This window comes from Notamacropus eugenii, chromosome 3 (genome assembly GCF_028372415.1).
Source record: "Notamacropus eugenii isolate mMacEug1 chromosome 3, mMacEug1.pri_v2, whole genome shotgun sequence".
Classification (NCBI taxonomy): Eukaryota; Metazoa; Chordata; class Mammalia; order Diprotodontia; family Macropodidae; genus Notamacropus; species Notamacropus eugenii.
Window position 1 is genome coordinate 376,498,090 of NC_092874.1, and position 12,882 is coordinate 376,510,971.

Sequence of the window (12,882 nt, forward strand, 5' to 3'; positions counted from 1 at the left end):
GGCTTCAGATGCTTGCTAGCTGTGTGACCCAGGACAAGTCATTTCACCCTGATTGCCTCCAACAAAAACAAAAACAAAAACAAAAAAAACAGAGAGACTTTGCTAGGTCCTACGCCACTACAGTATGTCGACTGTGCTATGCTTTCATTACTTTAGGAAACTTTCAGAAAGGAAACTCCATTTGGATCAGGATCTTGTCTGGGGCAATGCGAGTTTAAGTAACTTGTGCAGGATCACACAAACAGTATGTGTCAGAGCAGCGATGGGGACAACCATGGCCTGGAGACCACATGTGACCCTCCAGGTCTTCAAGTGGTGCCCTTTGACCGAATCCAAACTTCACAGAACAAATCCCCTTAACAAAAGGATTTGTTCTGTAAAACTTGAGACTCAGTCAAAATGTCACACCCAAGGACCTAGAAGGTCATGTGTCCTCGGAGGCTGCAGGTTCTCCACCCTGTGTCAGGGGAAGGACATAAATCCAGTTATTCCTGACTCCAAGACTTTGAAAAGTGACTCTTCACTTTACTGCCTTATCTCAGAAGAAAGTCAAGAAAATTATTGCTTTGGGACAAGAAGAGGGGTTGTGATAACATCATTTGTCAGGGTCCCTTGCCCCCTGACTCAAAATGATGCTGCTTGGGGTTGCTGGGAACCCCAAAATGTCAGGGTGTAGGGCAGAGTCTGCCTGGAATGAATTCACACACTCAAACCATCTTCCAGTCAGTGGTTCCCAGTCAAGTTTATTTTAATGCCAATGGAAGCGGTTAGGGTTCCTGGTGAGCCTGCAGCTTAATGGGAGTGAGACTGATGCTTATATACAGAAATGACAGTGAAAGAATCTGGGTGGGATTAAGGAATGGTAAGTAGTCTGGGGTAGGCCAGGAGCAACAGGAAAAGGATGTCTGATAAGCTAATTAGGTGACCTAACTGTACCTAACCTAACTGTAGGCCCTTTGCCTTGGGCTGATGCGACAGTGATCTAGGCTGCTGAAATTTCAGGGACTGGATGGCTTTCAAAAACATGGTCTTTTTCTTTTAGAAAGCCAGGTCCCATCACCACATCAAAAAAGTCCCACAATCTCAGATCAAGACCAAAGGAAAGACTTGGGAAATATTTTCAAGGACAATACTACAATCCTTGTAGACCTTATGATACACATTTATAAACACCCCAAACCTTCAATGTCTGTCTCTGTGTATAACACCTTGAACAGCTCTCAGCATTGCCTAAAATTTCTCTAGGAGTGCACAGAATAAAGAAAGACACAGAAATACCTGAAAAAAAAAAACTATTTAGGAATAATAAATAATTCCTGATCTGCCACAGAGTTCACTGGGTCCCACTCTCTGTTTCCTTCCATGAAAAATAGCTCTGAAACATCAGATTAACAAACATAGCCAAAGTTTCTGGTTCTCCTAGCTTTTATCTGCTGCTTGAAGAAAAGAGATATGCAAAATTAAAAGAAAACTGAACTGGAAGAAACCAGAGAGTGAGAGAGAAGTTGATTGATGTCATTTTCTGGGCTGTTGTATACATTGCTGCCTTCTTGTCCCTATAGCTCAGTTGCCTTGACTTCCTGGTTGTAATAACAGAGCCCAGTACTGCCATCCCACTCTTCAGATTGTCATGATGTTGAGATTCAGGGTGCTCAGAACTCCAAAATATCAACACACCAGGTCCTGCCCAAATGAATTGAACCCAAGCCTTTCTTCAGCCAAGAAAAACAAAGTGTATTAAAGATTCACTGTATTGGCCAAACTCTTAAGGAGCCCAAGCATTTGTGATGCTTTTGTTGACAAGCAAGCCAGATTGGAAGTGACATAGATTAAATTTGAGCACCTTTATGGAGACAAGAAGGCTCTTACATACAGAAAGATTGTGGGAGGGATCCAGGGTTAGCCAAGTAGAGAAGAGGTTTGGGGAAGGTCTTGATGGGAGTGGTCTGTAGCCTGGGGTAACTAGAGGTTGAACTCCAGAAACCCAGAGAATGGGATAGGGTGGGAAGTAGCTGAAGGCTGTCTGGAGATAACAGACCATGGAGGGCTAAGTCAGCTTAAGGAAAACAGATATAATGGAAGGTTTATAGACTCAGTCAAATGCCAAATCAAGTGGGAAAATTCAGGGAGAGGGCTCCCAGAGTGTATACCTCGTCAATGAGCTGCTATGGAATTACTAAATTATGAGGGGACTCAGGCTCCACCATTCATCATCCAGCACACTGTGTGAGCTCAGGCAAGTCAGTTAACCTCTTTGGGTATACTATTCCCTTTAAACATGAGGAATTGTATTATTTGATCTTTCAGGCCCCTTCCAACTCAACTTTGTATGATTTTACGAATTAACAAGTCTCAGTCCTCCAGTAAGGGCCCTTCAGTGAATTCCTCCTCATTCCCCACCTCTGGCCCCATACATTTAAAAAACTAATAATGAATTTCTTGGTGGTCATTTTTAGGGAGAAACATTTAATTGTGATAAATGCCATGAGAGCTGTATTGAATGCAAGGGCCCTGGCCCCCAAAACTGCACCATGTGCCCAGCTAATATGATGCTATATGAAGAGGATGGTCGCTGCATCCACTGTTGCAACAGCTCAAGTTCCACAGATGTTCAGGATTGCTGTGACTGCCACGAGAACACAGGTGAGTATAGGAAAACACACAGTATGAGTAGGTACAGAAAAGTTCAGTGCTCAGGATGAGGAAGAGGGATGGACAGGGAAGAGATGGTAATGATTTCCTTGACTGAAGATTTCATTTTATGTTTCATATCTTCTTATTGTTGTCTTGTTATCTTCAGGGAGCGATGTCAACATAGTCTTAATAGTTGGGATGTTGTTGTTTAATCATTTTCAGTCATGTGGAACTCTTCATCACCCTTTTTGGGGTTTTCTTGGCAAAGATACTGGAATGGTTTGCCATTTCCTTCTCCAGCCCATTTTGCAGAGGAGGAAACTGAGGCAAACAGGGTGAAGTGACTTGCCCAGGGTCACACAGCTAGTAAGTGTCTGAGACCATATTTGAACTCAGGTCTTCCTGACCCCAGACCCCCTAAGCCGCTTAGCTGCCATTATTGGTATAGGGCTACATAATGAGAAGCCCTGCTTCTCAGTACTTATCCCTTCATCCCCACCCCACCCCCATTCTCCATATTTAGTATGGCCTACATTGCCCTGATCAATATTGTTTCTTAATAAAATGACTAACAAAAACCAAACCCCCATAATGTCACGAACCCTACAGTAAAGTCATTTGCTGATTTCCTGAGGCATCGTTCCTATGTAATAAATTGAATTGTTTTACCTGGTCATGTTTTAAATGAAACTAATTAATGATGTCAATGGATGACATCAGAGCCCAGGGAGAAAAAGCTAACCTTGAAGTCAGAAAGACCTGTGTTATTTGATTGATGCATACTAGCTATGTGACCCTGGATAAGTCCTCAGTACCCTCAAGCAATTCAGACCATAGATTACAGGAAAACTGCAGATCTTCATCTGCAGAAGAAATTTCAACATTGCAAATTCCTTCCCCTCTTGAAATCACAACCATTTGTGGTTTGTTTGTGATATATGCCTGTATATACGCAAAAAACCTCCAAACTCCACAACCAACCCACCAGAACCTGTACCTTTAGTCTCCATAATCATATCAACTAAACATTCAAGAAGGCCTCAAATGGCATTTCTCCTATAAATAGATTTTAGGCAAACTTCTCCTTGCCAAGTATGTCCCTACTTGGGCTTCTGGTTTACCAAATGGTGAGTGGAATCTGCTTTGCAGATACTTTTGTACGTTTCAGAGTGGGATCATGGTAATGAGTCCAGGATTGGATAAGCAGACAATTTTCCTAAACCCTTCCTCATACCAGGAGACCATTGCACAACCAAAATTTTGTTAAATTTATGTCATTGGAACGCAAGGAAAATTTAAGATTAGGCTTATAGTAATTTTCCTTTCATGTACAAAATAGCCTATCTCTTATATCCATATCTTTGCCCAGGTTGCCCCAGTGTCTGGAATGCATTCCCTCCCTAGAATACCTACATTCAGAACCAAAACCTAGTGTGCCACTTCTTACTGTGTGGGATAAAAAAAACCCTTACTCAAAATCTTAAATAAATGAAGAGTTTTTTTCTTTTCTTTTTTTTTTTAATTTCTATTTATTTATTTATTTAACTTTTAACATTCATTTAAACAAAATTTTGGGTTCCGAATTTTCCCCCCTTTTGTCCCCTCCCCCCCCCAAACACCAAGCATTCTAATTGCCCCTATGACCAATCTGCTCTCTCTTCTATCATCCCTCTCTGCCCTTGTCTCCACCTTCTCTTTTGAACTGTAGGGCCAAATAACTTTCTATACCCCTTCACCTGTATTTCTTATTTCCTAGTGGCAAGAACATTACTCGACAGTTGTTCCTAACACTTTGAGTTCCAACTTCTTACCTCCCTCCCTCCCCACCCCTTCCCTTTGGAAGGCAAGCAATTCAATATAGGCCAAATCTGTGTAGTTTTGCAAATGACTTCCGTAACAGTTGTGTTGTATAAGACTAACTATATTTCCCTCCATCCTATCCTGTCCCCCATTACTTCTATTCTCTTTTGATCCTGTCCCTCCCCTGAGTGTTGACCTCAAATTGCTCCCTCCTCCCCATGCCCTCCCTTCCATCATCCCCCCCACCCTGCTTATCCCCTTATCCCCCACTTTTCTGTATCATAAGATAGGTTTTCATACCAAAATGAGTGTGCATTTTATTCCTTCCTTTAGGGGAGTGTGATGAGAGTAAACTTCATGTTTTTCTCTCACCTCCCCTCTTTATCCCTCCACTAATAAGTCTTTTGCTTGCCTCTTTTATGAGAGATAATTTGCCCCATTCCATTTCTCCCTTTCTCCTCCCAATATATTTCTCTCTCACTGCTTGATTTCATTTTTTTAAGATATGATCCCATCCTCTTCAATTCACTCTGTGCATTCTGTCTCTATGTGTGTGTGTGTGTGTGCATGTGCATGAGTGTGTGTGTAATCCCACCCAGTACCCAGATACTGAAAAGTTTCAAGAGTTACAAATATTGTCTTTCCATGTAGGAATGTAAACAGTTCAACTTTAGTAAGTCCCTTATGACTTCTCTTTGCTGTTCACCTTTTCATGCTTCTCTTCATTCTTGTGTTTGAAAGTCAAATTTTCTTTTCAGCTCTGGTCTTTTCATCAAGAATGCTTGAAAGTCCTCTATTTCATTGAAAGACCAATTTTTCCCCTGAAGTATTAGAGGTTTTTCAATAAGAACAGAAAGAAAAAGATTTATTACAATTCTCGAGAAAGGGACATCCTTCCACCAGGTCAGGGAATCTGGTGGAGGGAGACAATTTATAGAAATTTAAGCACAATTTTTATACCCTAATGCAGAGAATCCCACCTCCCCACTATCCCACCTCTCCATTGGCTGGGAAGCAGGCTCACAATCTAAGCATGAAAAAACTAGACAAACCCTGGGAAATCTTCATCTATCCCAACACAGTTACCTCATCTAATATCTAACAACTGCTGATGTGACTCTAAAAAAAAGGGGAGGGGGAGAAGCAGGAGCTGGTAGTATTGATGTGGCAACAGAACAACAAACAAAGGGGAGATTTGAGTGACTTCCAAGTTTCAGCTACAGCCCATAGCACTTTCACAAGCCCTGAAATTCAGGTATCCAAGGACAGAGGCCTTATGGAAGTGAAATTTCATTTAGAAAGTTCAATATTCCCCATATTTTTATTATGAAAAGTCTTCACAATCTCCTCATCTCACTCATTATGGTGGGGGCAGGGAAGGGAGGAGAGGTCCCTGACTCCCCCAATCATCAGTGCTCTCTCTCACTCAAAGTTATATTTATACTTTTTTCATTTATTTGTGATGCTGGAGAAGTCTCTGATCCTTTCAGCATTCTAAGCAGAGGAGGTGCTGACCTACATAGACAAAGGGAGTTTCCCTCCTATTACATTGAAATCACATCATGTCCCTTTCCCCATCTCTTCTGGTCCCTATTCCTATCTCTTGCATTTGCTTCTCTGTCTTCATCTTGAATTCCTGCCCCACCCCAAAGGAGAGGGTAACCCCTTAGAGGGCTTGGAATGTTTTTGTTTTGTTTTGTATTTGTTTTGTATCTCTACAATTTAGAATAAAACCTTACTCATTGAGGGAGTTTAATTAAAAAATGTTGAATTGAATGGGATACAATAACCAGCCTTGGCAACAACACCCATATGCATTTACAAACACTAATCATTCCTTCTTCTCCTTTCACATCTCCAACTCCCTGCCAGCTTCCTCCTCCCAGTAACAGATGGTTTCCTCAGCTCCTTGTACATGTATATCCACCTGGAGACCTGACTGAACTTACGTCTTTGGTGTGTCAATTAAGAATAATTGCCCTTATAATATCAATGCCCCTGATGAACCAGGAATTAAGACCTTTTATTGCCATATGCCAGTGAACACATGCCTGATAAAAGTTTCACTTTTATTACTAGCATCATGGGGCTGCTCTATGGGATCCTAATGAATTTCTATTAACAACTAGTACCTACTTTACCTAGACACTCACCCCTGAGACAGTGTACTCTGGGATGAATTTCAAGGCAATTTGTGGTGACCTCATCTTCATTCCTAAAGTTTAGAGTAGACCCCTAAGAGAAATGAACTAACAAGGGATAGAAAAAAAAAACATGAAAACACATGGGAAGCACAAATCTCTGAAGCTTTTTAAGAGCAGTGAAAAATAATGACCAGATGCCGCCTTGGTATCACAGTAACTAGCATATTTAATGACTGACATAGTCAACGCAAAGCTACTGCTGCTGAAAAATATGATTATTATTGTAAGGAGACAATGGGAGGTAGCTGTGATATAGCAGTTTTCTATTTTGAAGACTGAGATTTAAGTCCTGGCTTGAGAGAGCTAGATCTTCAAAAACCCAATGAGTTAAATGGGTAGCACACTTTGCAAACCTACAATGCTATATAAATATTAGAATTATTATTCTTTTAAAATGGTCAGATCTTAGCTGCACTGAAAAAAGAAGGGGACAAAGGAGGTTTTTGCTAGAAAATAATTCATGTAAAATAAATATTTTTAATTTAAATTTTATTAAGTTTAATAATATAAATATTATTAAGTACCTACTATGTGTCAAGCTGGGGCAGCTAAATGGCTCTGTGGATAGAGCACTGAGCGTGGAGTCAGGAAGATCTGAGTTCAAATCCAAGCTTAGACATTTAAACAAGTCACTTCTGTTTGTCTGGGAAGCAGTTAGATGGCTTAGTGGATGGAGTGTTGGGACTAGATTAAAGACAATCTGAGTTCAATTCTAGTCTCAGACATACTAGCTGTGTGACCCTGAGCATGTCACTTAACCTCTATTTGCTTTAATTCATTGGAGAAGGAAATGGAAAACCAATCCAGTATCTTTGACAAGAAACCTCTATGGACATTATGGTTCATCGGATGACAAAGAGTCAGATACAACTCAACAACAAATGTCTCACTGTACTAATATTTATAAATATTATCTTATTTGATCCTTACAATAACCCTGGGAGGTAGACACTATTGGTATCCCCATTTTACAGATGGGGAAACCAAGAGAGATAGAGGTTAAACTTGCCTAGGAACACATAACTGTCTCAGGTCAAATTTGAACTCAGATTTTCAATCCAGTCCAGGGTTCTATATACTGTACCACCTAGCTTCAGGAATATTAGGTAAGTAACTTCAAGCTCATTGTATCAATTGAATGACCTAGCAGACAAAATCCACTTGAGATATTAGATAGCATTATTAAAATTATAAATGAGTTTGTTTTTGATGTCTTAAAAAAAACCAACATAATTTCCCCAAGTATCCCTCCCTCTCTCCTTCCCAGAGAATAGCTCTTTTCTCTATCCCATATCAGTCTACTTCCCTTAGGTGACAGTTTCCATTTTAGGAATAAAGATGAGGTCCCCAAAAATCCCCTGGCAACTGACTCCAAATTACAACCTCCCAGGTGATGGAAAAACAAAGATCCTTCTTTTATTGTCTCCTATTCTCCCCTTAGTTACCTGTGATAGTTTACATTTATTTGGAAATGAGGAATAAAAAAACAATCCTTTGTTGACTAACTAACCACTTTCTGTAAATTATGAGTACAAATGGCAGAAACAATTTTTTAAAATACAGCTCTTATCTCCAACCCAAGTCACGATTTAAGTCTTTCTTACTTGAACAGAATTTGAAGGAAGACAAGAAAGGTAGGTAGGAACTAGATTGTTGATGGCCTTATATGCCAAGAGAGCAAGAATTGGGAACATGAGTAGACTTTCCCAATATTTCCCCTGGGGGAAGGGTAATTTGGTAGAAGGATACAGGGGACCATTTGGAAGTCATTTTGAGTTGATCCCAAATGGTACGGGGTGTTGGGAGGATCCTCATGGCCCCTATATCCTAGAAATCCTTGTCCAGATATATAAGATTCAATCCTTTAGACATCCAGAGGTGTTTCCTCCATGGAAACTAGAGTAACATTCAGAGCTTCTAGCATTTAGGATACACTTTCCAAACAGCTAACCTTCAAAACTTAATTCTCCCCACCCCCACCCCTTCCTTCCTTTCTTTTGCTTCTATTTTCCTCCAGAGGAGTGCAGCTTTCGACGTGGTGTGATTACACCCCAGACTGAAACATCAAAGCGGACAGGGCTACTCATCACTTCCTCCATCATGCTGGTCCTCCTCTTTGGAGTCACCATCTATGTCTGGAAGAGGTCCCAGGCCAAATCCCAAAAGGCTCAGAAGGCTGGATACGAGAAACTGTCATACCAAAACAAAACTTCTTCCTATAAAAGCAGCTATCGAGAGAGTACCAATTTCCAGGAGGACCAAGTTATTGAATACAGAGACCGGGACTATGATGAAGATGAAGATGACGACATTGTCTACATGGGTCAAGATGGCACAGTTTATCGGAAATTTAAGTATGGTCTGCTGGATGATGATGATGAAGATGAGTTGGAATATGATGATGAAAGCTACTCATTTAAGTAAATTCAAATATATTGATAGGATTACTTTTCCACTCCTAATGATTAACTTTGGGGAGTATTTTATTGCTGGCAAACCCAGCTCAGGCTTTGTGGACACCCTTAAATGTTTTTTTTCTATTCCTCTGGGTATTTAAACTCAGGCGTCATTTCATATTCATTTAAAATCCAAGAGAAAGGCAAAGATTAGTAGGTCTTTCCCCTAGGTAAAACATCAAGGCACCACCACCATCGCTTCAGTAGCAGCCCAGAGTGAAAATAAGTGAGTTTTCTACTAATTGCATATGATCAAGCATTCCCCACAGACCTCCCATTTCCACACTTGGGATTGACTTCTGGGACTTTCTAAAATTTCCTAAGGTAGTGTTAATTTTTTTCCTGACCTTTTTTTAACTGTTTACTTTTAGTTTTGTCCCAAAGTCAAACTATGAGAATTAACAAAAAAATTCACCCCTTCTTATTTATCCAGACTCCCAAAACTTTCTCTCTCTCTCTCTCTCTGTGTCTCTCTGTCATCCATACACACACACACACACACACACACACACACACACACACACACACACACACACATACACACACATTGACATTTGGCACATGCCACAGTGGAGTAGATCTGCTGTTGAAGTTGTCACTATTGCTTATGTTCTCCCAAGACGTAGAGCGGCAGTGTCAAGGGAAAACAACAGAGGATTTCCTAGGATTAACAGCAATTTGAAATGCCATAGGCTGACAATAATGCTTAGGCACCAAAGGACCACAAAAGGCAGGATGGAGAGGCAGGTAGTAATGAGCTCAAGTAGGAGAAAACTGTGAATTTTCCAAAGAGCATAACTGTCTCTCTTTTATTGATGTGATTGTTTTCTCCAAGAGCCCAAGACTATCTATTCTGCAGAACCAGCTAAAAACATCAAGAAATAGAAGATAATTGGCAATGCCAACCCCCAAACAGATGTGATTTTTTTAAAAAAAGATATCTTCTTCCTTAAAACAGCCTTAGCTACAAAATCAGGGATGCTTTTCAAAACAGACTTTCAGAGATGCTGACTCTCAGTAGAGCATTTGGACATAGAGTCTAAGGCTAAAGGAAAGATCCAACATTTGATTTCATACACCACAAATTGTCTCCTCTGTGTGTATGCATGTGTGTGTATGTGTGTGCATCTGTATGTGTCTCTCTGCCTTTCTCTCAATACCTTCTTGCAAGACTTATTTCTGTAGCATTCCACACTATTGTAAAATGTATTTGACTACAAATTTTAGAATTCTTTCAAAAGGGAGGAAGGGAGAGGGCTTTCCTGAAATAAACAATGACATGAAAAGAACCCTTATTGTACAAAATAATTAAGCAAAGCCCATTTCATTCATTGGTTTGTTTTTAAATGAGCCTCCTGCCAAATTAGAAGTCTACACGGAGACTTTGAGTGGGGATAACTCTCAGCTTCAGAAATGTCAATAGTGATCATATTTAGCCTTCCCATCAAAGTGTTCCCCTAAGAAAAACTACATCCCAGATATGGCCAGAAGTAGATGGTGCAGCTGTTCTGCCCGTTAGAACAAGCAAAAAAGAAAAGAAGAAAATCCTAGAGGTAGAGGCAGGGATAAGAATGTCAGGAAGGAGATGAACCATTTTTGGGCAATCTGCAAGTTACATAAAGTGGAGTGGAAGTGGGAAGGGGAGGAAATAGTATGTTGTGAAAATATGTCTCTGCATGGGGTTTTTTTTCTTACCCTTCTGACTTTTTAAAAAATGTCATCAGTATTTTTGTAATACTTGAATTATCTTCCTTTAAAGCAATCATCTTCTTAATGGAAAGTGTAACCACCTACATTCATGGTAAAGAATTCTTTCTTGGAACGTCTGTGTTGCTTTAATAGAACCTTCTTTTAAAAAGCTAACTTTAAAGTCTGTATCAGAGGTTGTGATCTTTTTGTGTGTGCTGCAGTGAAACCTGTGGGCCCCTTTGCAGAATAATATTTTTAAGTGAATAAAATAAAATACATAGTATTACAAAAGAAATAAATTATGTTAAAATGTGGTTGTCAAAATATCTTTTACAAAAGAAGTTCATGGAGCCAAGGTTAAAAACCCCTCAGCGATTTACACACATACACACACACCATGTGTATATATATATATATATATATATATATATATATATATATATATATATATATATATATATATATATATATATATATATAAATTGTCTCCACTATTGGGGGGTGGGACAAGTGTAGCACCTGCAATTCATGTGTAAGGAATACAAATGAGCAATCATTGCCACACTGCCTCCTCAGCTACAAGAATCTTTTTTAAAGTGTTCTGCTTCTCTTCCAATCCAATATTGAAATATAAGAGAATATAAACAAATCAGCCACCTTGCCAAGGTGGATTATGCCCCCTTTATTGTAGACTCCTCTGAGATCATACAACACTGTTGATATGGTGGATACAGTGTCTCTCATTTTTGGTATTTTCAAAGCACTTTCAGGGACCCCAACACTCCTCTTGGACACCTAGAAGTTGTTTCCCATGTGGAAAGGACTGGTGGTTATGGTACATTGTTTAAAATTTTAAAAGTCCTTGAAATCTGGTTGTTGCTTGTAACTTAAAATGAGAAAGTCTGCTGATTGTATTTGCTGTTAAAACTTAATGTCCCTCTTCCTTGCTGGAAACGTCACATTATATCCAGGTTGATTTGCAACAATGTGCAAACAAGTGTTTAATAGATAAAAAACACATTGGGGGAAATAAACTTTTTTGATTTGTTTTGTTTTCTGTTTGCTAAAGCCTTGGGGATTTTCTAATGAATCAGTGAGCCCTGGAACACACCAAGAGAATGGGTAATATGTTGGGATGTTGAAGATAATAAGCATAACTCTGAGGGTAGGAAGGAAATAAATGCTGGACCACAAAGGGACATTGCTCTGCGTTGGAGATGCAATCAATTGATCGACCCCAAAGCAGCTATTGAGCACCTACTGTGTTCCTAGCTCTCTTTAAATTATGGGTAGAGAAGGATACACCCGAAATAACAAGGCATGCCCCATGCTGCAGAATGTTTTAGTTTATTTAGACAGGTAAAATTTACAGGTATAAATACATATTATATAGTAATTATGGGATGACACAAGACTACAACAAGGAGCAGCATGATATAATAATATAATGACTAGAGGGGTTGGCCTTGGAATCAGGAAGTTCTGGGTTCAAGTTTTGCCTCTAATGCATACTAGCTCTGAGATGATGGATAAATCATATCATCTCCTGATGCCACAGGCAGCTCTCTAAGGCTATCAATTAAAGATGAGGTGACAATCTGCATTTCTATATCAGGGAGTTCCTTAATGGATGACATCACAGACTATGACCAAAAAAAGTTCAAATTAGACAATCTAGACTTAAGTGAATCATTAAATTGCATGGTCATGAGTAGGCATTTTAGGAAGGGGGCAGCAAAAGGCACTAGGTTAGGGAACGAGGGCTAGCAATTTTAGAAAAAAGGAAAGTGAGGCCAAAAGAGGTGAAATGCCTTGCCAAAGACTGCACAAGTACTGTGCCAGTAGCAGAAGCAGGATATGAGCTCACTTCCTCACACTGGACCTGCGAGGCTAGAAATAAGACTGCCTTTGGAGTCAGAGGACCTGACTTCAAATCCTGCTTCTACCATACACTTAGCTATCTGATTTGCAATACAACATGTCACCTGAATTTCCTGATTTATAAAATGAGGCATTTTCCAGCTCTAAATCTATAATCCTATCCCAGATCCATTAGATTACAAAGTCTCTCAATGTTACATGGGACTTGAGATGGGATT

General features: G+C 39.7%; 1 protein-coding gene across 1 annotated transcript in view; it reads left to right on the plus strand.

The window, feature by feature from the left end:
- PCSK5 (proprotein convertase subtilisin/kexin type 5) overlaps nucleotides 1–11,183 on the plus strand; it is a 602,002-nt gene extending 590,819 nt beyond the window's left edge. The window contains exons 36-37 of the mRNA XM_072597475.1: nucleotides 2,457–2,643; nucleotides 8,656–11,183. Of these exons, the coding sequence (XP_072453576.1) occupies nucleotides 2,457–2,643; nucleotides 8,656–9,062 (594 nt within the window). The 3' untranslated portion in view covers nucleotides 9,063–11,183. The remainder of the gene's footprint in view (nucleotides 1–2,456; nucleotides 2,644–8,655) is intronic.
- Nucleotides 11,184–12,882: the final 1,699 nt, after the last annotated feature.